The 22972-nt window shown below is 36.7% G+C and overlaps 1 protein-coding gene across 22 annotated transcripts in view; it reads left to right on the top strand.

Moving 5' to 3' along the window:
- The window catches only part of Trpm3 (transient receptor potential cation channel subfamily M member 3), a 788425-nt gene that overhangs the window by 529246 nt on the left and 236207 nt on the right, over positions 1 to 22972 (top strand). For 21 of the 22 annotated variants that reach the window (XM_077108674.1, XM_077108668.1, XM_077108665.1 and 18 more), the window contains exons 4-5: positions 8150 to 8363; positions 11066 to 11190. In XM_077108674.1, coding sequence (XP_076964789.1) covers positions 8150 to 8363; positions 11066 to 11190 — 339 coding nt within the window. Of the gene's footprint in view, positions 1 to 8149; positions 8364 to 11065; positions 11191 to 22972 lie in introns of those variants that run through there. The other variant, XM_076843481.2, reaches the window with a different exon arrangement.

Here is a 22972-nt window from a genome sequence, read left to right as displayed (position 1 = left end):
TTTGGGAAGCTATGTGTAGGTAATTGAAAGGAAGCTATTTACTATTTTAGTTCTTGTTCTTTTATAAGGATTTTTTAAACTTTGTAGTAAAATTACAAAATCACTATTTAATGAGGTTATTTAAACTCAAAAGCTGTGAGCAGGAAGAGGTCTTTGTAAAATTACGCCCTGGGTTAATAGAACATTTCTGAGCCCTTGCAAGTGCTTCATGGCATTCAGGCCTCAATTTCTAGGTTTGACAAGCTCCCCCGACCCCCACCCTCCACCAAACAGCAAGGAAACCATCACTTTACAGAGAGAAATTGCAACACAGGAGACATTTTGCAGCTGACAGTGAGTGAAGGATTCTGACTTCCTCCTCAATACCAAATTGTCTACTACCAAATTGCAAGCCCCAGAACAGCCAGTCCTGGACTAGGAGATGATCTGGCAGCTCATTAGGCTACCTTATAATTTTTTAAACCTTCCTGAGAGAACAACTGGCCCTATCAACAACAAGATGGCGCCATAGGCAGACACTGTGTAGTTTCTCAAAGGCTCTTGTTTATCCAGGGCTCTGTTGCTTAGACAGGGAAACAGTGCTGAGCTTGGTTATAGACAGCCCTTTATTTGCTTACTAATCATCTCTTCTAATTAATGCTGAGCTGACTTGTGGGCCAGGTAAGTATAACCTAATTAAGGACTCGTGTTTAAACCCCTCAAGTCATCCACATGATTGTCTTCAGCTTTTCCCTTGCCGTTTGTTCTGCTTATTAGATCAGGTTGAAACCCTTATTATAGTTTTCATATAATTCCGATAATTATTCCTGGCCCTCATTTTCACACTCAAAGCTGTAACTGTGGGTTGTATGAAAGCCTTGTTCTCTGAGCGGCATGGGGGTGGGGGAGTAAAGGAGTTAGGGGGAGACAGGAGGCAAGGGAGGTATCAGCAGCTTGGCATCTACAACCTGATGCCCTTACAATGCTTCAGGGATTGAATTTGAGATTTTGAAAATTGTCTATCTTTGCATTATGCAAATCTGATCTGGGAATGATTGACTGACACACACCAAATAGGAAATTAAATGTATCCCTCTTCACACAGACACAAAATAGTTGATCACTAGACTGTGCTAACCAAGTCCTTTATGTAAGCATGTTGAAGTTTCTGAGAGGCTTTATAGTTGCCCCATTGATTTCAGGTTTCCATCTTGTAATAACCTCAAGTCCACTGAACTGGCAGTAATTTTGGATGGTCTTTCTGAAACTGAAAATAAAACTAGAATATATCACTTACCATTCAATCCTAAGTATACATCTATAAAGAAGGAAAACCAATCCTCCTCCAAGGAACTATCTCATCTCCTTCCCTCTAGAAAAATGTATGCTAAATAATTCCAGCAGAAATTTCATAGACTATCCCCTATAATCTGTTCATATGCTTCGAGACATATTATTTCTGAAACTTTAGATTTGAGTTATCATCATCCATCCCTATAAGTACCTGATCTAACAGGGGAATTGCAAAAACAATATGACACTTTGACTTCCAAGGTTTTGTGGGTCATCAAACTGGAGATTTAATAACAATGAACTTGATTGCAGATGTTTTCTTTCCAGGGAGATTTTATATCTATTAAATCATCATAAGCATTAAACCCTCACTGTAAAACAAAAGGCTCCATAGACTAGAAAAGTTAATATCGGCAGAATTCTCTCAGCAGTCTGATGTGACATATTCTGCTTGGCCACAGCTTTAATTACAAGTGCACACTTTAAATGCGGCTGCAGAAAATTAGGAAATGAGATGATGTTTGTCACATTTCTCAACAGAAAGGAGAACGGGGCAGTTTTCCAACTACAGACTTGAAAGAAAGGCATTATAGACACAGTTAAAATAAACTGATCAATGGTAAGCCCATTACTCAGAAAAAGAATACTTCTTCACAAATATCAAGTGATTATTTCCAAGAATTAATGATGGCTTTATACTGTTAATCAGAGAATGTAAACATTTAACATTTCAAAGAGTGTTAGCCACTGTATTATTCTGCAGCTTTTTTACATTTTCATTAAAACATCTGGGCAAAGTTACATGGGTAAAAATTTAGGGCTGAAGAGGGGACTGATGAATTATAAGAGCCAAATATCTGTAGAATGTGAAGGAAGACTCTTTTTTTCTCAATCATTTATATAAATTTATTTTAAAATGAGATTGTTCTTCTATCATGTTTCATAATAGAGAAGGTAAAGTTTTAAAAAGTAGTAACAAAACTTAGGAGCAATTAAAAAATTTTTAGTTTGCAGTCAACCTGTAGCATACAGTATGAGATTCAATGAATCTTAACATAATTCATCACAAAGCAGTAATATCAAAAAATTTTTAAAATACAGGAGAACTATTCTAAACCTTTTTTCTTGTTTGTGTATTAAATTATACCAGGTGATTGATTTACAACGTATATTCATATCCACATATGAACTGAATTTTTTATAGAACTCTGAATTAGAGAGTGACTTCATCAAATCCTTCAGGATTTGGAACAAAAGCTTTGGAATAGATTTTTTTTTTCCAGTCACCCTCATAGAACCTATAAATTAGGAGGAAAACAATTCTTCACCTACTTGAATAGGTAAAGAAAGGGATTTTTTTCAGGTCAAAATCGTGTTGTTGCTTTTCTAAGTCTATATATTATTTCCTGATACTTTTTTAAAAAATTATTTTCCTGTTCTTTTTTTTGAATCTTTTTTTTATTATTAGTTGTTCCAAACATTACAAAGCTCTTGACATATCATATTTCATACGTTTGGTTCAAGCAGATTATGAACTCCCATTTTTACCCCGTAGACAGATTGTCTAAGCAGCAATGACTGCTTTCCCACCCCACTCCCTGTCCCCAGACTTTGCCCACTGGGTGTGATGAAAAGGATCCTGTGTGGAGTTGCTGATACCTCTGTGAATCCCAGCAAGATTAATAAGAGAATAGTAGCATATCTAATATTTTAGCAGTGAGAATGGCTACAGTTTTTTAAGAAATGCTGAAAAAAAATCACCTGTTAAGCAAAAAGAACTTCAGATTCAGACAGAGAAAACCCTCTAGAGTTTTAGTTACCAAAACCCTCTGCTATTCAAGTGAAAGAAAATCTGTAGGTTTTATACTTAAAAAAAAAACTACCCTCACATATATAATTTTATTTCAAAGTTTGTCATGTGGATATCAAAAGGCATTTTCTTGTGAAAATAATGCTAGATGCATTGACCTCCACAACACCTAAGAATAGATCAAATAATTGGATTTCAACTATTTTTGACTTTTGTTTTCTACAGAACATTCTATCATTTACACATCTTGTGTGAGCATCCTGCTACCAAGCATGGATACTCATGATATGAAGGGGAGAGGGTGGATAATCCCAAATATGAGTAAGTTATTTGAACACAGTGTCTCTCTTGAAATGATAAACTGGTGAACTAAAGGTCTGTGAATAAAGGAAGCATTACGTGGCCCAGAGCAGGTACTTCTATAAACACCTGTAATAAATGACTTCAGCCGTTCTCTACAGATCTAGAGTTGAAAGCAAGGGGGTATTTTGAAGGGCACACTACTAATCAAAGAGCTGAAACCAAGTTGCTTAGACCTGTTGTATACAGGAGTCACACACACTAGAGGTAGTGCATATAAACTTTTATCTAGTATTTACTGATGGATTTTTTTCAGCCATGTATGTTCCACAATTTAATCAATGCAGCATCCTAAAAGGTGGTTGGGAGCACCCCCATTTAGCAAAAGAGGATGCTCAAATTGGCCAAATCACTGATAGAGCCAGTGTCTAATGCTAGAGTGTGTTGCTGTCATCATCCAGGGAATCCCTAAATGAGAGTACCCCATCAGAGTAAGGCTCAGGTGACAAAATTTAATAAGAACATTAGGAAGATTCCTTGTTATCAGTATGATAAACCCTCAGCAATTAATAAACAAGTGAACAGTCAAAATTGCTTACCTTGACGACCAAAATAGCTCCTAATTTTAAATTACATTGACCTTTTAACAGTAATTGATTCATTGCTCTGGGCACAATCATAAGTGAGAAGCTGCTGATTTAGCAGAGTTAACTATAAAATATTACCAAAGCACTTACCAAAGACACGATGTGGGGGGTATAAGAATATAATTCAAAAATTAAAATCTTTAGATAATTTCAAAATATTGTTTTATGCCTTAGTTTTATCTAGATAATTTCAAAATATTGTTTTATGCCTTCGGCTTATTCCCAAGTCATTTACTTGAGTTGCTAGACAATAACCAAAACAACAACAACAACAGCAGCAACTTGATTCATTTGAATACTTTGTTTTAGAGGGTAGGGGACGTAGCTCAGAAGTAAAGTGTTTTCTTTCCAAATTATGGAATAACCTAATCACCGCATGTGGAATTTACACAGGATATCTTGATTTTAATTGATGAATAATATGATCAAAAAGGGACTGGAAGAAATAGTCTACCTGTTGGTATCTCATAGAGAGCTCAGAGCCAAAGAATTCTCTGGGAGAGTTCAAACTGACATCCTTAAAGGAGGATGCATTCTGAAGACAGCAGAAGAAGGAAAAGAGAGAAACACCTAGTTATGAGCACCATTTTGAGAAATGGTTCATTAGGACTCAAAGATTGGTTGCTTGTTGTAGGTGGAAAAGTATGGGAAAAGAGACATTTATAGCTTAGTCTGGGGTATGAATCCTGTCATTACTGTTTCACTAGCAATGTGCACTTGAGAACATGATGGATCTTTTCTGTTCCATCATGTGGCTGATGCCAACCTCTTTATTACTGAGAAGAGTACATGAAATGGAACATGTAGAGAACATTGCATGTAATATGATATTTTGATATCATCACAATATTTTGATCAATAATGAGCCACATGTGTAATGGTGATCCCATAAAATTATCATGTACCTGAAACATCCTCATCACCTAATGACATCATTAAAGTCTTAATGTTGAAGCACAATATATTATGTTTGTGGCAACATGTTGTAAATAAACCCATTGTGCTGCAAATCCTGTAAAAGCATAGCATATACAATTACGCACAGTACATAATATATAATAATAAATTACTTCCTGGTATATGAAATCATCACATTATGCTTTTATCATGAGAGTGTATTCCTCCTTATTATAAAAGAAAAATGTTTAGGGTAAGACAATACATGAATTAATGTATATGCGTCTGATCCCAGGTATAAACTTCAAAAAGGTACATGAAATTGGTCAAAACTCAATTAATACCTTTCTCTTCTCTTCCATGTGCATACAGACTTCTGAATGCTATAATTTTAGTTACTTCATCCAATTTGTATACCAGATTTTCCAGTGCTTTACTTCTATTCCTTTTTACCAAAAATTAGACATTTTCATCATGAGTGTTTTTTTTAGACTTACCATAAAGTTGTTAAAATCTTAGTTTATCATCCCATCTCACATCCCAATTCATCCATATTAGATCTTACAAGTTCTGCCTGATTATATATATATATATATATATATATATATATATATATGTCACACACACACACATACATACATATATACTTTAAAATTTTCTTTAGCAAAATCTGCTAGAGGTAAACTCAGTTTGAGCAGTCAGAAAGTGTCTATAATTTGCTGTCATTTGTTAAGGAATTTTTGCTGACCGGACTTCTAGACTGACAGATAATTTCTCATTGCACATTACAGATCCTGGCTTTTGGTATCCATTGTTGCTATTGGGGCACAGGCCCTAGGTCTATTGACTGTTTCTTTGTGGTTGATCTTTTACTTGAGGATTTTCCCCCACCGTTTGATATTATCTCTGTGTGACCTTGAATTCATTTTTTTGTAATCCATCCTGAGTAGGATTCACTGAACTTTCTGCACCTGAGAATTACTATCTTTCAATAATTCTGAGAAATGCCCAGGCAATAGCTCTTCAAGGATTACCTCTTTCCCATTTTTTATTTCTATCTACAATTCTAATTATCTCCTGCAAGGGTCTTCATTTTTCTTTTATATTTTTAATTCCTTTGTCTTTGTAGGTTGTATCTGTTTTATTTTCCAGATCTATTACCAGTGTCTCTCTTCTGTAGTTTATCAATTATAATTTTCCTTTAAATTACTCCATATTAATTTCTAGAAGGTCTGTTTCATTCTTTTTTCAATTGTGCATGGTTATTCCTTCCTCATACATTCAGTCATTTCATTTGCTTTTAGCATATTAAACATAGCTATTACGTATTCTGTCTAATCATTTCAATATTTTTTGAGAATGTTACTCTGATGCCTGTTTCTGATTCATGCTGCTTTGTTTCCATATATAATTGTAATTAGATTTTACTTTAGGACCAGGGAATGCTTACTTTCCCATGGGAATTATTTCCCACTGGGATCAATGATGCCTCCCTCCACAAAAAAAAACTGTATTTGCTTCTCCAGTTATCTGGAGGGATTACTCAACCAGAACCATCTTACCTTAAACACTATGCTTGGTGTGTCTTAAACTGAATTGATAGCATGAATGTGGGCCAAAACTTGTGTGAAGGCCTGCTTGTGTTTAGAAATAATCAGAGGAAGATTTTTTCATTCTCTTCTACCCAGAGCCAAGGTTGAGGTAGGAAAACTTCTTTGCTGGCTTTTTCTGTACATCAGAGTTACTTATTTTTTTCTTCCTGATGCTTCAGGGTGGAGTCCTTTGAAGTAGGCCAGCTTTACTCCCCCATACTGCATAAGGCCATCAAATCAAATGTTCAGAATGACCAAGATTTAGACCCTCAGGGTCTGCCTTGCCTTGACATTTTGCAACCTCCCAAGTTCAGCTTCTACTTTAAGAGTTGAATATTCCTTCTTTTCAGACCAATTTGGCAATGTATTTCTAAAGCCTTTTTCTATTTACCTAGTATTTTAGTTGTTTCTAGCTAGAATCAAATCTTTTTTTAATTATTTATTTATTCTAATTTATTATACATGACTAGAATAAATCTTTATAAGTAGATGAAGACCTAAAAAATGAACCTATGTTTTTATTGATGTTTATTTACATATGTACTTAAAGCATTTTCTTTATACATCTCATAATTTTATTTCTAATTGCATCTGGTAAAACCTTGATATCTGCTATAAACCTTAATTTTCAATTATCCTGTGGGAATAATTAATTCTCTTTAAAAAATAAATCATTTTCATATGCAGTTATTATAGACTTCAATATAATCTTTTACCTTATTTTCAAATTTTTCACTGCCTTATGTAGGATTTTAGGATCTTCAAAAACCCTCTCAAAATAGTAGGTTCACAAAAATATATAGGGCTATCAGCATTCAACTTATTTGAAGCCATTACTCATTGAAACATTGGAGCTATTTGGGCCCTTACACAAATACAATCAGTGGTAAAATATTAGCATGCTTTATTTTGGACAAAACTCATTTTGGGAAAAGTTGTGCTTAGACAACATTTTAGAAAATCAAATAATGTAAGTTTGTAGTTACAGAATTTCAAGAAAACCTCTAAACTCTTCATCTCTTGAAGGCTCTTTTGGTAAAGGAAGTGATCACCCTTTAAAAAAAATAAAAATCTGATTTCACATGAAAAATTTTCTTCAAGTAACAGCACATATGACAAGTTGCCTTGTGATGCAGCATGGCACATCTGTAATCCTAGCTACCCAGGAAGTTGAGGCAGGAAGATCACAAGCTCAAGACCAGCCGGAGTAACTTAGGGAGAAATGTTTCAAAATAAAAAGGGCTGAGAATGTCATTCAGTGATACAGCATGTTTGTAGCCCTCAGTTCAATCCACATTGGGGCGGGGGGGGGGGGGGGAGCCTCAAGAGCCTAGCCCATATCCCTAATCAATTATTTAAAATATTTAAATAATAATATTTTTGTTGCCGTTTCCTTTATTTTTTATTCTAATCTGTTATATGACGGCAGAATGCATTACAATTCATATTACACATATAGAGCATAATTTTTCATATCTCTGTATATAAAGTATATTCACACCATTCATATCTTTATACATGTACTTAGGGTAATGATATCTATCTCTTAAAAATATTAAATAGTATCTTATTGAAATATTTAAATAATATCTTACTTAAAATATTTCATTAAATAGCCTTTCTTCTTCTAGTACGTGCGAGTATCCTTTGATACGAAACCTGATCTCCTTCTACACCTGATGACCAAGGAATGGCAACTAGAGCTTCCCAAGCTTCTCATCTCTGTCCACGGGGGCCTGCAGAACTTTGAACTCCAGCCCAAACTCAAGCAAGTCTTTGGGAAAGGTCTCATCAAAGCAGCCATGACCACCGGAGCGTGGATCTTCACTGGAGGGGTTAACACAGGTAACTGGAGTGTGACGGGGAAAGGCATCATAAGGCCATGAGAATGTTGTGCCTAAGATCATTTTCTAAGAGTGTATTTATATTTACCCACCTCTCCCCTGCTCCTCATTATAAGGCTCAAGACACAGCTGCACAAGCGCATTTCAGCAATGAACTCGGAATGCTGCCCATGCTTCATATTGTTATGTGAAATCCTGACTCGGTCTGGAAGCTGACATGATCTTAGATTCACCTGCTCAGTCAGCTGTTTAATGTTTACACTCTAGTAATCAAATATCCAAAGAGCAAAATTCTTTCAGTGACTGTTCAGGTTTTAAGCCCCATGTTTTTGCTCCCTACTAAGTGGCCATCACCCATTCGTGATTCTCCAGCTGTAGACTTTCCTGACATGCAGTCACCAAACCAAAAGCTTCTAAATTTTGAAAGAAACTCCTGTCAATCTATTTCTAAGAAGTTGGAACATTATTTTTCTTCTTTAACACAATGCATTCAATGTCAAAAAAATGTACATCTTAAATACTATAAACTGACACAGGCCTCTAGAATTCCAGCAACTCAGGAGACTGAAATAGATTACAAGTTTGAGATCAGACTCAGCAAAATCCTGCCCCAAAAAGGAATGTAGATGTAGCTTAGTAATAGAGTACCTCTGGTTCAATCTCTACTACAAAAAGGTTAAAAAAAAAAAAAAAAAAAAAAAAAAACCTGCTACAAACCAAAGAGTTCATCTCTGCTTCCCTCTGGACTTATCATTCAGTCCAAGACCAAAGTGACAATCTAATGACAGGTGCTGAAGTTAGGTAAGAGGTAATAAGAGAATTGTGACAGACAGCGAGGCATACCATGAAGCTAAACTTCTTGTTCAGGGTTGGTCCTGTGTTTTGCATATTATCATTAATGTACAGATTTTCATGTTTTAGTGTTTTGTTTTCAGAAGCTATCTTAGAAAATTCTCTTTTTCTGGGGGGCAGGGGGAGTACCACAGTTGAACTCAAGGACACTCTACCACTGAGCCATATCCCCAGTCCTGTGTTGTATTTTATTTACAGACAGGGTCTCATGTATTATTTAGCAACTCATCATCCTCCTGAGCCATTGAGATCACAGGTGTGCACCACTGCACCCAGCGTTTAGAAAAATCTTAGACAAACTACCAAGTGAGAATAATGTGCTCCTCCATACTCCCAGCATAGTGCAACATGGATTAGTGATCATTTACACTACATTGGTACTTGATTTTTAAAAGAAGTTTCTTTAAGCATGTATATTCTCTCCCCTGATTAAATTGCCTGTATGTTCTGCGTGTTTGGGACACAATTTCTGAGTCCTTGCCCTTAAGGAGCTTTATTATTGGCAGAGTCATTCTTATACATAATTATGAATCATTGTAGAACAGATCAGGTGACATATGGAGCTGCTCAAGCTGTGCAAACTGCATTATGTGTAAATGGAATCCAACTTGAGAAATCAAATCCAACTCAACATTCATATAGGAGATGGCATTAGGTGTGATGTTTTTCTTGAGGAAGAAGTAGAATTTTGATAAAATGGAATCTAAAAATATATCAAAAATGATTGTTCAAGAGGGAAGTTAAAAGATTATTTTTTAAATTAATTAATTTATTTATTTATTTATTTTAATTAGTAATATTTGACAGTAGAATGCATGTATGCTCTTTGGTATATCATACATAGACAGGATATAATTTCCCATTTTTCTGATTGTATATGTTGTAGAATCATATTGGTCATGTAGTCATTATATATATATAAAGAAATAATGTCTGTTTTATTCTATTATTTTTCCTATCCCCATATCCACTGTCTTCCCATCACTTTCCTCTAATTAATCTAAGATAACACTATTCTTCCCTAGTGCCCCTGCCTTATTGTGAATTAGCATCTGCATATTAGAGAAAACATTCAGCCTTTGGTTTTGGGAGGATTGGCTTATTTTGCTTGGCATGATATTCTCCAACTCCATCCATTTACTAGCAAATGCCATAATTTCACTCTTCTTTAAAGCTGAGAAATTTTCCATTGAATATATATACCACATTTTCTTTACATCTTCTTTAAATAGTTTATGAAAAGGTGAGAGATAGGTTCACAACCATTTTAAACTAAATTTCCTTTAACTATGTTGAGGACAGAAGAAGAAAATTAGAATGATGAAGATTAAAGGTGTATTTTTAACAAATTTTCTACAGAATAAGCCAACATGAAGTAGATTTGCTACATGTTTTGTAAATAGGAAAATGAAATTAGGACTAAAAATGTGAGCTAAATAATTATTCAAATGATTCTGACTCAAACATAATCTGGAGTGTATGTTTAATATAACATTATATATGGTACTTTTTATAGAATCAACACGTTAAGTGTGTCCTAAGTCCTATGAACAAATCATTAGGTTTATATAAAAAAAGTAAAAGTGACTAAAATAGTTGTTTTTATTCTTCTTATAGGCATGTTTTCATACAGATTCTAGTAATGCTTTTACTGACATTTATATCAAGTCTGGGAATTATATCTGGCACAATCACAATCTTATGTTCTTGCCTAAACATGTGGTTTATACACAAATGTATCAAAATTGTACTTTTGATGCATTTCACCTTGGGAGAAAGTTATTACCCTTCAAAATGATGTAAAGGTCATTGCTTTAAAAAGTAAGATAATACTTCTCTCTCTGCCCCCAGGTGTCATTCGACATGTTGGAGACGCCTTGAAGGACCACGCATCTAAATCTCGAGGGAAGATATGTACCATAGGTATTGCCCCATGGGGAATTGTGGAAAACCAAGAGGACCTGATTGGAAGAGATGTAAGTACTGGGGGCTGCCCCTTTACATGACTTCTCCTGGAGGGGCTAGCACAAGAGTATAGTTAGTATCCATAATATGCATAATATTGTTTAAAATAGTTTATTGGATGACTACTTGTTTTCTAAAAATCTATGTAGACCCCATGTCCTTTATTCTAATCAAGAAAAGTAAAACACACCAATCACCCCCTTTCTGCTTCAGTGAAGCAGTGGTCTTTCTTTTCCATCAAACTCTGCAAGTGCTCTCGGTATGGTTATCTTAAAAATACCCTATACCCACGTAACACTTGTCACCCCAGGACTCCAACATCGATTATTTGAGTGCTTCTTGCCCAGCTCAAGATTGCTACAGAGAGTCTTTCCATTGGAGCCTGTGTCTTCTGTGGCCAGTTTTTTTTTTTTGTGTGTGTGTGTGTGTGTGTGTGTTTGTGTGTGTGGCGGGGGGATAAATGCTTAGTTAACATGTAGGCACAGTTGGATTCTTTATTTTGCATGAATTTCAAAACCCCTTGCCCAAGCTCAACACTTTCCTAGCCTGTATTTCCCATTCTGATGTCCAGGGCCACATACTGACCAGTTGTTCAACAATTTTACTCAGAAACTCAGAGCATTTGGTCTTATTTTTTATGAGTCATCATCTCATTTCTGATCCTTCTAGGGATCTCATTTAAAAAAAAAAAAAGTCATTTCCAATCTCCCTTACAGTATGCTTCTCTTTCAACAACCATAATATTCTATTTTAAAATAATTGGAGTTATATTACATAAACAGATTACCATACTGTATTTGCTTCCTCCAATAATTGTAGCAATTGTTTTTCATTGTTCTCTATATCAGTTCAATAGTCATTCCTTTCCAATCAAGACCTGCCAAAGTATTAAAAATATGCTAAGTAGTTTTATCCACATATCTTGAGGTCTGTGCCCAAAAAGAGGAAAAAAAAACAGATTATGAATCAACTAGTCTTAAACTGTTTCTTTTAATGATGGAGCAGTACAATTCAACCATCTCATTTCAATCCAACACAATGTATAGAATTCTTTAAAAATTTGTTTACTCCTTGTGTTTTGACATTTGATTTTTAACTCCTTCAGAACCTTTAAATGATAATAAACATGCACATCACTGTTATCAAATTAAGTGCAGAAATCCTAATTTATCCAGAAGACAGAGTACTATTTTATTTTATACATACTTTATGCCCTAAATGTTATGTAGACAAAACTGATAGAAAAAAATTAGTAACGCTTTTCTAGAATATCTGAGACTAGTCATTCACGGAATATAATTGGACTAATACTTACCTTAGATTTCAAGTTGGCTTTTAAATGGATATCAGTTAACTTAGGAACCAGAACAAATATATTTCCTAAAGAATTAAAACATGCTAAAATGACCTCAACTCCAAACACATTTAATATTGCATTTTAATAGTATGTAAATTGTTCTAAAAATAACTTCTGAGTCATATTTTTAATGTTCTTAGCTTCAGGATCACTATTAGAAATTTAAATAATTATTCAATGAGTGGAGGCTGGTTTAGAACTCTTATTTCTGTTCTTGAGATAGGCAACTAAGGTTATAATTTTGTTACTCTAAGCATTTTTGTGTTTGCTCATCCTAGACAATTGGAGATTTCCTTCTATTACATGCCAATGGGGTTAGAGATGTTTAAGTGATCCAAAGAAAAATGGTCACAGAGGGCAAAAAATTTGTATACTCATCATCCCTGCTGCCGGGGGGGCTACTAAAAGCAAACCATTATACCTAAAGAACCAGGTAAGCTGGCAGAGAGAGGCTGAATGGGGGTATCCAACATACACCTGCTATTCCACAAAGAACCAAAGTAACAAGCACATAGCTGCATTGTGAGGTGACTTACAATGGGAGAGCCCTGGAAATTAGACTGGAACCTTGGGAGATTCCGAAACCTGGAACATTATAAAAAGAAAAACAAAATGCCCTAGCATCTGTGACTTTAGCTCCACAGCCAAGCAAGGAGGAGTCTCCACTTTACAGAAATAAGGGCAAGAGACCCAAAAAACTATCAGTGAAAATAGGATTGAAATCTGGTCAATAGCATTGCTTTTGATAAAGATATTACATCATCTCCCACTGAATACCCAAGGTGCTGTAGCCAGGTACTGTGTTAAGAAGTAAGCTATTGCCTGAGTTTGGGATACTCTAGAGGTCAGAAACTGCTTCCAGAAACTCACCAGTTTGAAGGTAGCTGTCTTGAAAATTCAAGTTATCCCAGTGGAGTGACTGAACTAAGCCCACTAGATGGTGTATAAGGATGGGTGTTGTGACACAGAAGGGAATGGACTGTGATAACATTGAGAACCAGAAGCTTGGGTCACTTTCCCCGAGACCAAGGGCATAAATGACCATATGTGACTCAATGCCTGCATAGTTCCTGCTGCCCCGGCACCACACTCAGATGCCTGTTCTGGGCAGGGTTGGGGAAAACATCATGGTTCCACAGCTAATCCTGGGTGCCAAGAAGGGTCAAGAGGAACTTTGGCACCATTCCTACATATGCACTACCATCAGTTGAGAATACACCACAGTTCCACTGCACCTTGTCTGACCACATACTGCTGCTGTCTGGACCGGGTATGAACGCTATTGTTGCAATTCACACCACTCTCTCCCCATGTGTCTCATGGGACTGTACCAGAACAAGTGATTCAGGGCACTCACTACTGCTGGTGCTACCAGTGCCAGAGGCCCTTGCCAGTAGCAGAGCAAGCATCAGCAGTATGTGAGGAATTCCCCATCACCTGAATTGTAGGAGTAGCCCTAGCACAGCACGCAAGTTGCACATGCTTGCTAGTGTGTCTCATTCTTGCGTGAACCACAGAAACAAGGGGTCTCTCTTACTTCATCACAGTAGGCAATACCAAAGTCATTAATCACAGCCAAAGAAGCTATAAAGAGACTGCACTACTGGAAATAAGGTGAACACTGCATAACAAACTGATAGTAAGCAGCTTTCTCCTGAAGGTATGCCCAAGATGGCCACCTAATCAAAGTGGTAGAGACACATGATCCAAAAGATTCCAGAGAAATTGATACAGTTAAAAAGACTGATAAATTATTTAAAAGCTCAGTGATATCTAAAAGACTACAAGTAAACAGTTCAATGAAATTAAGAAGAAAATACACGATAAAAATGAGAAATTGAGCGGAGATTTAGAAGAAACCAACAAATCTTTGAAATGAAAAACTCAGTAAGTATGTGTGTATACACACAGCTGAAAGCCTGAACAACAGACTAGATGAAGCAAAAGAAAGAATATTTGAACTTGAAATCAGGTCTTTTTACTTTTGGACAGTAAAAGGTCACTATAAAAAAAAAAAGGAAGATTTAAAAATTTGTTGAAACAATTGAAAATGGAAGCACAGAATACCAAAAATTATGTCATGTAACAAATATAGTGCCAAGAGAAGGAAGTTTATAGCAATAAGTACCACTTTATAAGAACAATGATTTCAAACAACCTAACAGTGTATCTCAAGTACTTAGAAAAGCAAAACCACACAAAATCCAAAAATAGAAGGGAAAAAAAATGACAGAGCAGGGATAAGTAAAATTTAAAAAGAAATAAAAGATCAATGAAGCAAATAGTTAGCTTTTTGAAAAGAAAGTTTACAAACCTTTAGCTAGACTACCCAAGAAAGAAAAGACGCAAATAAAACTAAACTGATACCACAAAAATACAAAGGATCATCAGAAATTATTATTGAAAATCTGTACTCTAACAAGCCTATAAGAAATGGACAAATTTCTGGACACATGTGACTCACCAAAATTAAACCATGAAGACAAAAAACTGGAATAAACTAATAAAAATCAATGAGATTCAAGCAGGAATATAAAGTCTCCCCAAGTAAAGTCCAGACCAAACGGCGTCACTGTTGGATTTTACAAACCTGTTTCCCTTTTTCCCCCCTCAAGAAATAAAAAGAGGGTTTATTGCTTTGCTAGAAAAGAGAAACACAGGGGACTCCTCTCCTAGAGGCTGTGGTTCTATCCCTTAGCAGAAACAGAGGGCTTTTTAAAAAATACGTTTAGTTGTAGATGGATATAGTAATTTTATTTTTGTATGTAGTGCTGAGGATGAAACCTAGTGTCCCCCCAGAGTGCTAGTCAACCCGCTCTACCTCTGAGCCACAATCTCAGGCCAACAGGGTCCTTTTAAAGAGGTGATTCAAAGTTGGAGTTGTAATTCACTTGTTAATTTGGGAGACAGTTATTTCTGAGATCTTCTGGTGCCATCCCCAAAGCTTGAATTAGTTGTTCCTGCGGTGGGTGTGTACTCAAAGACACAAATCTGCCTAGGATAGGAAGACTGGTAATCCTGTTTCCCTAATCTTAGGGAGGAGGAGAGATTAGAAAAGAATAGGGAAAGAAAGAAACATGTCCATTTTAAAAATACGTGACAATGGCAGAGCAGCAAGGGCTATATTCAAAGCATAAAGTGGACCACTTTGACATTTCCACATTCCATTTCTACAGAAAAATAGGTGATGACAACTCCCTGCTGAAAAAGAGCGAAGTTGGGGGATGTAATTCAAAGTCCTTGTTCTCTATTAGGTGGGGCGTGGACAGTTAAGGATATTCTGCATCAGGGCAGTCCAGAGGTCCACAGTGGTAGATGGCAGATGACTGGACAAGGCATACATGGGGCAGGGATCGTGCAGATGGTCAAGGGTGTTGTGACTTTACTGAGTTCAGTTTCCTTTTTCTACAGTAGCATAGTAGCAGCATGGTATTTGGCATAAAAACAGACCAATGGACAAGAAAAGAAATCCCAGGAATAAACCCACACATATATAGTCAACTGGTTGCCAAAGTTGCCAAAAGCATACATTGAAGGAAGGACAGCTTCTTCAATCGTGCTTGGGAAAATGGATATCCACAAGATGGATCCAACCTAAATGTAAAACCTGATTTCTGAAACTACTAGAAGAAAACAGAAACACTTCGAGACATTGGTACAGTGGTACAGGATTTTCTACATAGGAAACAAAAGCAAAAATTGACTTCTTTCCTAACATTGCATCCCTGACTTTAATTTCCCACAACTGACTTCTTCCCAAGCTTTCTTAGCCTGCTTGGGCAGGCATACAAAATATCAGAGACGAGGTGCCATATAAACAATAGAAATTTATTTCTCACAGTTCTGGAGGCTCTGGGATGAGTTCTGTGTCCTTACATGGTGGAAGAGTTTCAGGATCTCTTGGGTCCCTTTTATAAGGACACCAATCCCATATTTGAGATCTGCACCCTCCTGATCTAATTACCTCTCAGAGGCTCCAGCTCCTAACACCATCACTTTGGGGGTTAGGATTTTAACGTATGAGTCTGGGAGACAAACACTTAGTCATTTGCACCAGTGTAATTTAAAATGTCCCAAAGATTTTTGTTTCCTACTAAACCCTAATCTAATACTTTAAGTGTTTGCTGTGTTCATGCAAACACTGTAAAATTTCATCTCTAAGTGAACTATCAAAACATTTGCTATATTGTCACATGGCTTCTATAATTATGATAGTAATTATAATTTGCTGATCTCCTAATTGAACATGCATTGTAATGGCACGTACTAGTCATTATAAGGTATTATTATACCTTTTTATGATTGAGTAATCTAAACATGGATTGGAACTAAGATCCCACTCTCCAAAGTCCATTCTTGTAACAAAATATATTAAGTGAGATTTTAAAATTTTAACTTTATATTCTTATTGTTACTTGAGACACTGGAAAATATGCTTATAAATAGATTTCAAAAACAAACTCTGTGAATGATCAGAGTCCTTTTCTTTCTCCCTACAGAAATTTGCCTAGATAGATGATTATGAAAGTATCACCAGTATAAAGTCAAAGACCTTCCAATCAATTATAATTTTAGTATAACATTTATATTCCTTACTTTACAAAGCTACCTGACTAGAATTGTGTCAGGTGACTGAATAATTCCTGAAGCCATTATTGTTTGTATTTCCCCAAAAACTAGATTAACCAGACACATGCCAAATTAGAAATCCAGATATAATCAAAAAACAAAGTACTTTTCATTGGAACCCGGGAATGGACATTATGTTTGGCTATATTTTCCAACACAGAATCATGCGGGTATTGTCTTTCATTTAATTTCTCTTCTCTTCCTATAGAATTGATTCTAAGTTTTATAAACACTCACAGTTCTTATGTCTACGTGAAAAATGCTCTGGTGATGCCATCTTTGTGTTTCAAGCCAAGAAATATCAAGGCCAATAACACAATTGATGGCTAATTGGATGTAGTTATCAATTTGTACATTTGTCACTTATTTGAGGCAAGCCAAATAGGACTTCATATAGCAATCTCAAAAAAACTACACAATAATGTCCCCAGCATGAGGTTTATTGGTCTGTCATGACTAGGTTAGATAAGATGTAGCCAGAGGATGAGAGGAAAAGGTCAGAACTAAGGAAACACACCCAAATCTGTTAGTTATAGAGGACAGAGCCAGAGCTTGCTGAGCCTGAACCACACTCGGGTCTGGGCTCACTGCCAAGGCAGCAGTTAAATTCACTCACATTGGCAACACAGTCTTGGTGAAGACAATGATTTGAGCTCAATTTAGGGCATGTTGATTTTGAAGCTCCTGTGAGAGATGTACATGAAAATGTCTGACAGGGTAGTAAATATATGAGGCAGAAGCTTAGGAGCAAGATATGGCTACACACTTAGATTTGGAAAGCATCGCATACAGATGGCAGCTGAAACAATCTCAGTGGAGAGGTTCGCTACAGAGAAGTAAAAAAGGAGCCTATGCCTGGATCCTGATGATCTCCCAAATTCAGTAGCTGAGCATAGGAAATACAGCCCAAGAAATGTCTGAGACACAGAACCAACACAGGCGAGAGTTATGGAAGCCGAGGGGAAAATGGGCTTCAGAAAGATGGCGTGAAGGGCAATGCCGAAGGCCACCGAGAAGCCGAGGAGGGCAAGAACTTCAAAATCGCTCCAGAACAGTGATGAAGTGACAAGAAAATTTCAATAGGTTGAGGAGGGGGAAGAAAGGAAGCAGCATAGACAGCAGAGCTACTTTAGAGGTTTGGCTGTAATCAGAGGAGATGGGGTAGCCAAAGAGTCATAATTTGAGGGAAATTTTCTTTAAAAAAAAGATGGAGTGGAGCTTGTGTGTTGGTGATAGAAAGGGACATAAGGACAGAAGACGTAATCAAGGAAATAAGTTCCAATGGGTCAGTGAAGTGATGGGAGTCCTGAGCTGAGGAGGAGAGAAAAACATCCTGTGTGTACCCTTGTAACCTAAGGAGAAGAGGCAAGACTTCACACACAGCGGGCTGGTGTCAGGATGGTCAAGTGTTAGCCTGGAGATTTGTCATTTATCACTGAAATAACAAAAACTTACTAAATATAGCACCTGCCATCATAAGGTTGAAAATGCTAAACTGAACCATTGTAATTTGTGGATATCTGTACCTCTATGATTTTTTAGTATTTTTATTTGTATAATACTTTATGTATTTATACATGTAGTGCTGAGAATCGAACCCAGTGCCTCACGCATGCTAAGCAAGTGCTTTACCCCTGAGCCATAATCCAAGCCTCACTTCTATAATTATTAATTAGAATTTACATATGAGATTGAGATAGAGTAGTAATAACCCACTGGCAAGAGTGTAGGAACAGGGGTCAAATCTTCTGCCAAATAGAGAGGGATGGTGTTCAGGTTATAAATAGGAAGAGACTGGAAGATGTTACCACCCTAGTGAAATAGTATCCAGAACTAAGCAGAGCCCACAGAAAGAATGTCAGGGAGCATGAGGACCCAGGGAGAGGTGGAGGGGACTATAGACCATGAAATTATATGCAACTACTATTCCAGAATAGGAGAGGATACATTCTGAAGTCTCAATGAAAGATAATAATACACAATTGTAGTAGTAATCAATTGATGTGTAAAATATCATCCCAAAACATAATGACTTAAACAACATACAGTGTCTCACAGTTTTAGTAGGTGAGGACTTTGTGAATGAGTTACCTGGTTGTTTCTGGCTGTGGGTCTCTCTTTCGTCACAGTCAAAATGGCGGTTGGACTGCATCAACTGAAGGATTGAATGGGGTATGATAAACCCTATTCAAAGTGACTCACACACAAGGTTTGTAGGAGTCTCTGGCCATGCAAATCACTTCATAGGGCTGCTTTATTCTCTTCACAATATGGTACTGGCTTCCTCCAGAGTAAGTGATCTGGCAGAGAGCTAACAGAAAACCTTGTGTGGCCTAGTTTGGGAAGTCATACATCACCACTGTTCGGTTTTATCCCTTAGAGGCAAATCACCGATTCCCACCTAGACGAAAGGAAGAGTTTCAAAGAGTTTCTGAACACAGTTTAAAAATCACCCCCACTGGAAACTTGGGATTTGTATAGAAAGCTTTTCAGAATTCAAGAGCCTCTTGCCACTGCCTATAGCTAAATGGCACATGGCTTCCCTCAGGACAGGCCAAAGGGAGGTGAATCTATTCAAGTGGAAAGGATAAAACGAGGGCTATAAAACTCTCTGCAGGACACACATTGAAGGGCACATTTTCTAAGTGTTACTGAAAGATGCAATTGATGTTCCTGTGAATTTTAGTAGGCGTCACACAGCTAAAGTATCTGGGTGCTCTTTGGAAATGGGTCCCTTGGTTTGCTGATTCCTGTGTGGATTGCTGAGCTGAGAGATGGACTCAGTTTCAGAGTGACCTGCTTTATGCCCGTACTCACAGTTCCTCTGTCTGAATAGGAAATAACCATCCATGTACCACTGGCTTAGGCTTCTGTGATGATGGGGACATACAGAGGCTTTCACATTTTTATCTCATCCTCTTAGTCCCCATGTTTCTTTATCTCTTACACAGAGATGGCTTCTTACTTCTCAGCAGTGTCCCCTCTTCCCTAGCAGAAATGGATACCTAATGCTAAGAGAATCTCAGAACTTTTTGTTTCTCTCTTACCAAAGCACGACCCCATCTTGCTGCCTACTGGTGCCTTTTCTGACCTCTGTATACATCTAGTTCTAGATGACTCAACTGGAAATAATCTGGTCAGCTGTCAGAGGATTCCATGGCGCAGCTGAGCCACTAATAAAAAATGTCCAGCAGCAAAACTAACTGTAATATCCTCTAGAAATTTAAAATGAGATTGGGTTTTCTATCTTCCCCTTTAATGCATCCTGGCTTAAAAAGGAACTTAGGACCTATATGGGGTTAGTGAGGCAAATTTGGTCAGGATACCTCACTTCTGAGTTCCCAATTCCATCTACAAAATAAATCCGAAATAGATTGTTCCACAATGCCTAATATGCAAAAAATGATCAATGAATGTTCATTTTCTTCTGGTTTAAGTTAAAAACCATGGTGCTATTAGGAGGAAAGAGATGACTCCTTGAGCTGTACATTCCCTCTCCTGCTGCTTGACCTGTGGCATGTTGATATATAACTCACCAGGTAATGGGTGTGGGATTGTAGAAGTCTTGTGATTGATGGCACAAAAACCTAATTAAGCCCAATTCAGTTGTATTTGGGATAAAGAATCTCAGTTGACCAAATTGCCATTTTATCAAGGAAAGCACCTCAAAATGGAAGAGACCTCAGGACATGAGAGAACGACTTTGCCAACACACATTGTTTTGCTCTAACTAGAAAAGAGCATGCACATTTTTTTTTTAACATAGGCTGTTCAGATTCAATTGTAGAGGTATGAAGCCATCAGAAATTACCATCAAGTCTTCTGCTTCACAGATGAAAAAAAAAATTCCCCACAGTTTATTTTAATAAAAACATTTTGAATACATATTAGAAGATATTACTTAGACATATGATTATGTTGAATGAATTCATTCATATGAGTGAATGAATGAATTAGAGACCTGCCCAAGGTCACAAGTTAGTACTCAGAGGAACAAGAACCCTGATATTCTGACTTCCTGATAAATACTCCTGGGCAAGTCCAAAATATTCCTGAAAACAGGTAGGAAAGCTCTAGACTGGCTCCTGAATGACTGACTGATGTCCATCCAGGGAAGACAATTGCAGCACTCTAGTGTCAGCACATGAAGGATGTTCAGTTTTTCTACAGCATCTAACTCACTCTCTTCTTAGCAGTGAGGGTGTCCCTACCAATGCCTTATATGAAAGGGTTTTTACCTCCATTTAATCCCTTGGACAGCCCCCACTTCACAAGTCCTCTTTGTTTCAGAGGCAAGATAATTACAGATGCCTTAAAGCCAGAATTGTTATCATATCATTATCATACTAAATGCTATACAAGGAATTGGTTGAATAAAGAAGTTTTTTGGTTACTCTTGAGGAGCAAGAATGAATAGAAAAAAAAATGTCATTACATAGAGGTACTCTAGCCCATGATGATCAGAGACTATTAGGGTCTAAAATCCTAGATTTCTAGGTACAGATACTACTATGTTTCTAAGTATATATACTACAATATTCATCATTTATGCCACTCACCTGGTTTGAAGGCCTTTCAGATACAATTTGACCTTGTCCAGAGCAGGTTTCTTATCTGAACTATGAAATACAGAAAATTATGGGAGTGGCTATCTTCTCAGTTCTTCCAAGGATGGAATATAAGCTGAACCATCCTATATTCTTAGGAAAAAAGATGATCCATTACATGCCATAGAGTTATAGAGCATTAGGACTTAATTTTCTTACAAAGTCCCGGCTGAGAAACATGCTACAGTAATCCAGTATACCTGCAAGTTATGAACACATCACAATCGTTCTCAACAGCACATATTTCCAAAAACCCTTCTCTGTTTATGAGCTTTTAACAATGAAAGTGTTTGCATGACCTCCAATATTTTGTCAGAGGGAAAAGTTAATTTGTATTCATGTTATTAAAAGGCATTATTTTTCTATTTGCAAAACACAACAGAAAGATCAGCAAATCTTTTGTACATATGCAAATTGCAACTCAAAAATAAACTACTGCCATATTTGTAACAAAGAATAGTAAGTGGATTTTGCAGGCAAGTTAGACGAAAATGCATTTCTCTGAAGTACTTGAGCAGTTATCTTAAACTTTTAGTTAGTCAACAAATACTTGGAGGATATGACAAAGAAAAAAATACTGCATATTTTGCCAACAGATGGTTGGGGGTTTTTTTCCTTACATTAAGTTAAATGTCTCGGATAAAACAAAAGTCGATGATTTGTCTCATATTTCAATTTGATCACTGGTTTACAACTGGAAACTCAGCTTATAGTTGGCAAGATAGAGCAGAACTGGAAAAGGAAGTACCATTTATAGAATGCCTGCTAGGAGCCAGGCACTTTGCACATATAATCTCAGCTAATCCTCATGAGGTAAGTGGTTTTATCATTTCCTTTTTACAGATTAAAAAAGTGAGACTCCAGTTCTCACAGTCACTGGCAGAACTGGGATTCAAGTAATTTCCATGATCCATGTGTGCAGGATTGTTCCAGGACTCAGTACACCTTCCTCCAGTAAGGTCTGAAAGCAGAATAGGGCATTTTACTTAGTTTTCAGATTTATATCCCCTTTTATTTGGCAAACTCTGTCCTTAAACTTGCCTTCACACCAAATCAAAAGAAAAGGAGGTCAGTACAATGAAAACCTTTAGACCCTGGAAATTTGACCTTCTTACCATGACTGATTCAGATGTGCAATATTCCCAGAGAGATGTTGAGCTATGTTTCACAATAAAACAGGGTCAAAAGTCAGAAGACCAA

The sequence above is a fragment of the Callospermophilus lateralis genome, chromosome 2 (assembly GCF_048772815.1).
Source record: "Callospermophilus lateralis isolate mCalLat2 chromosome 2, mCalLat2.hap1, whole genome shotgun sequence".
Taxonomy (NCBI): domain Eukaryota; kingdom Metazoa; phylum Chordata; class Mammalia; order Rodentia; family Sciuridae; genus Callospermophilus; species Callospermophilus lateralis.
The sequence above is the reverse complement of the archived record's forward strand: the minus strand, read 5'-3'. Positions and strand labels throughout refer to the sequence as shown.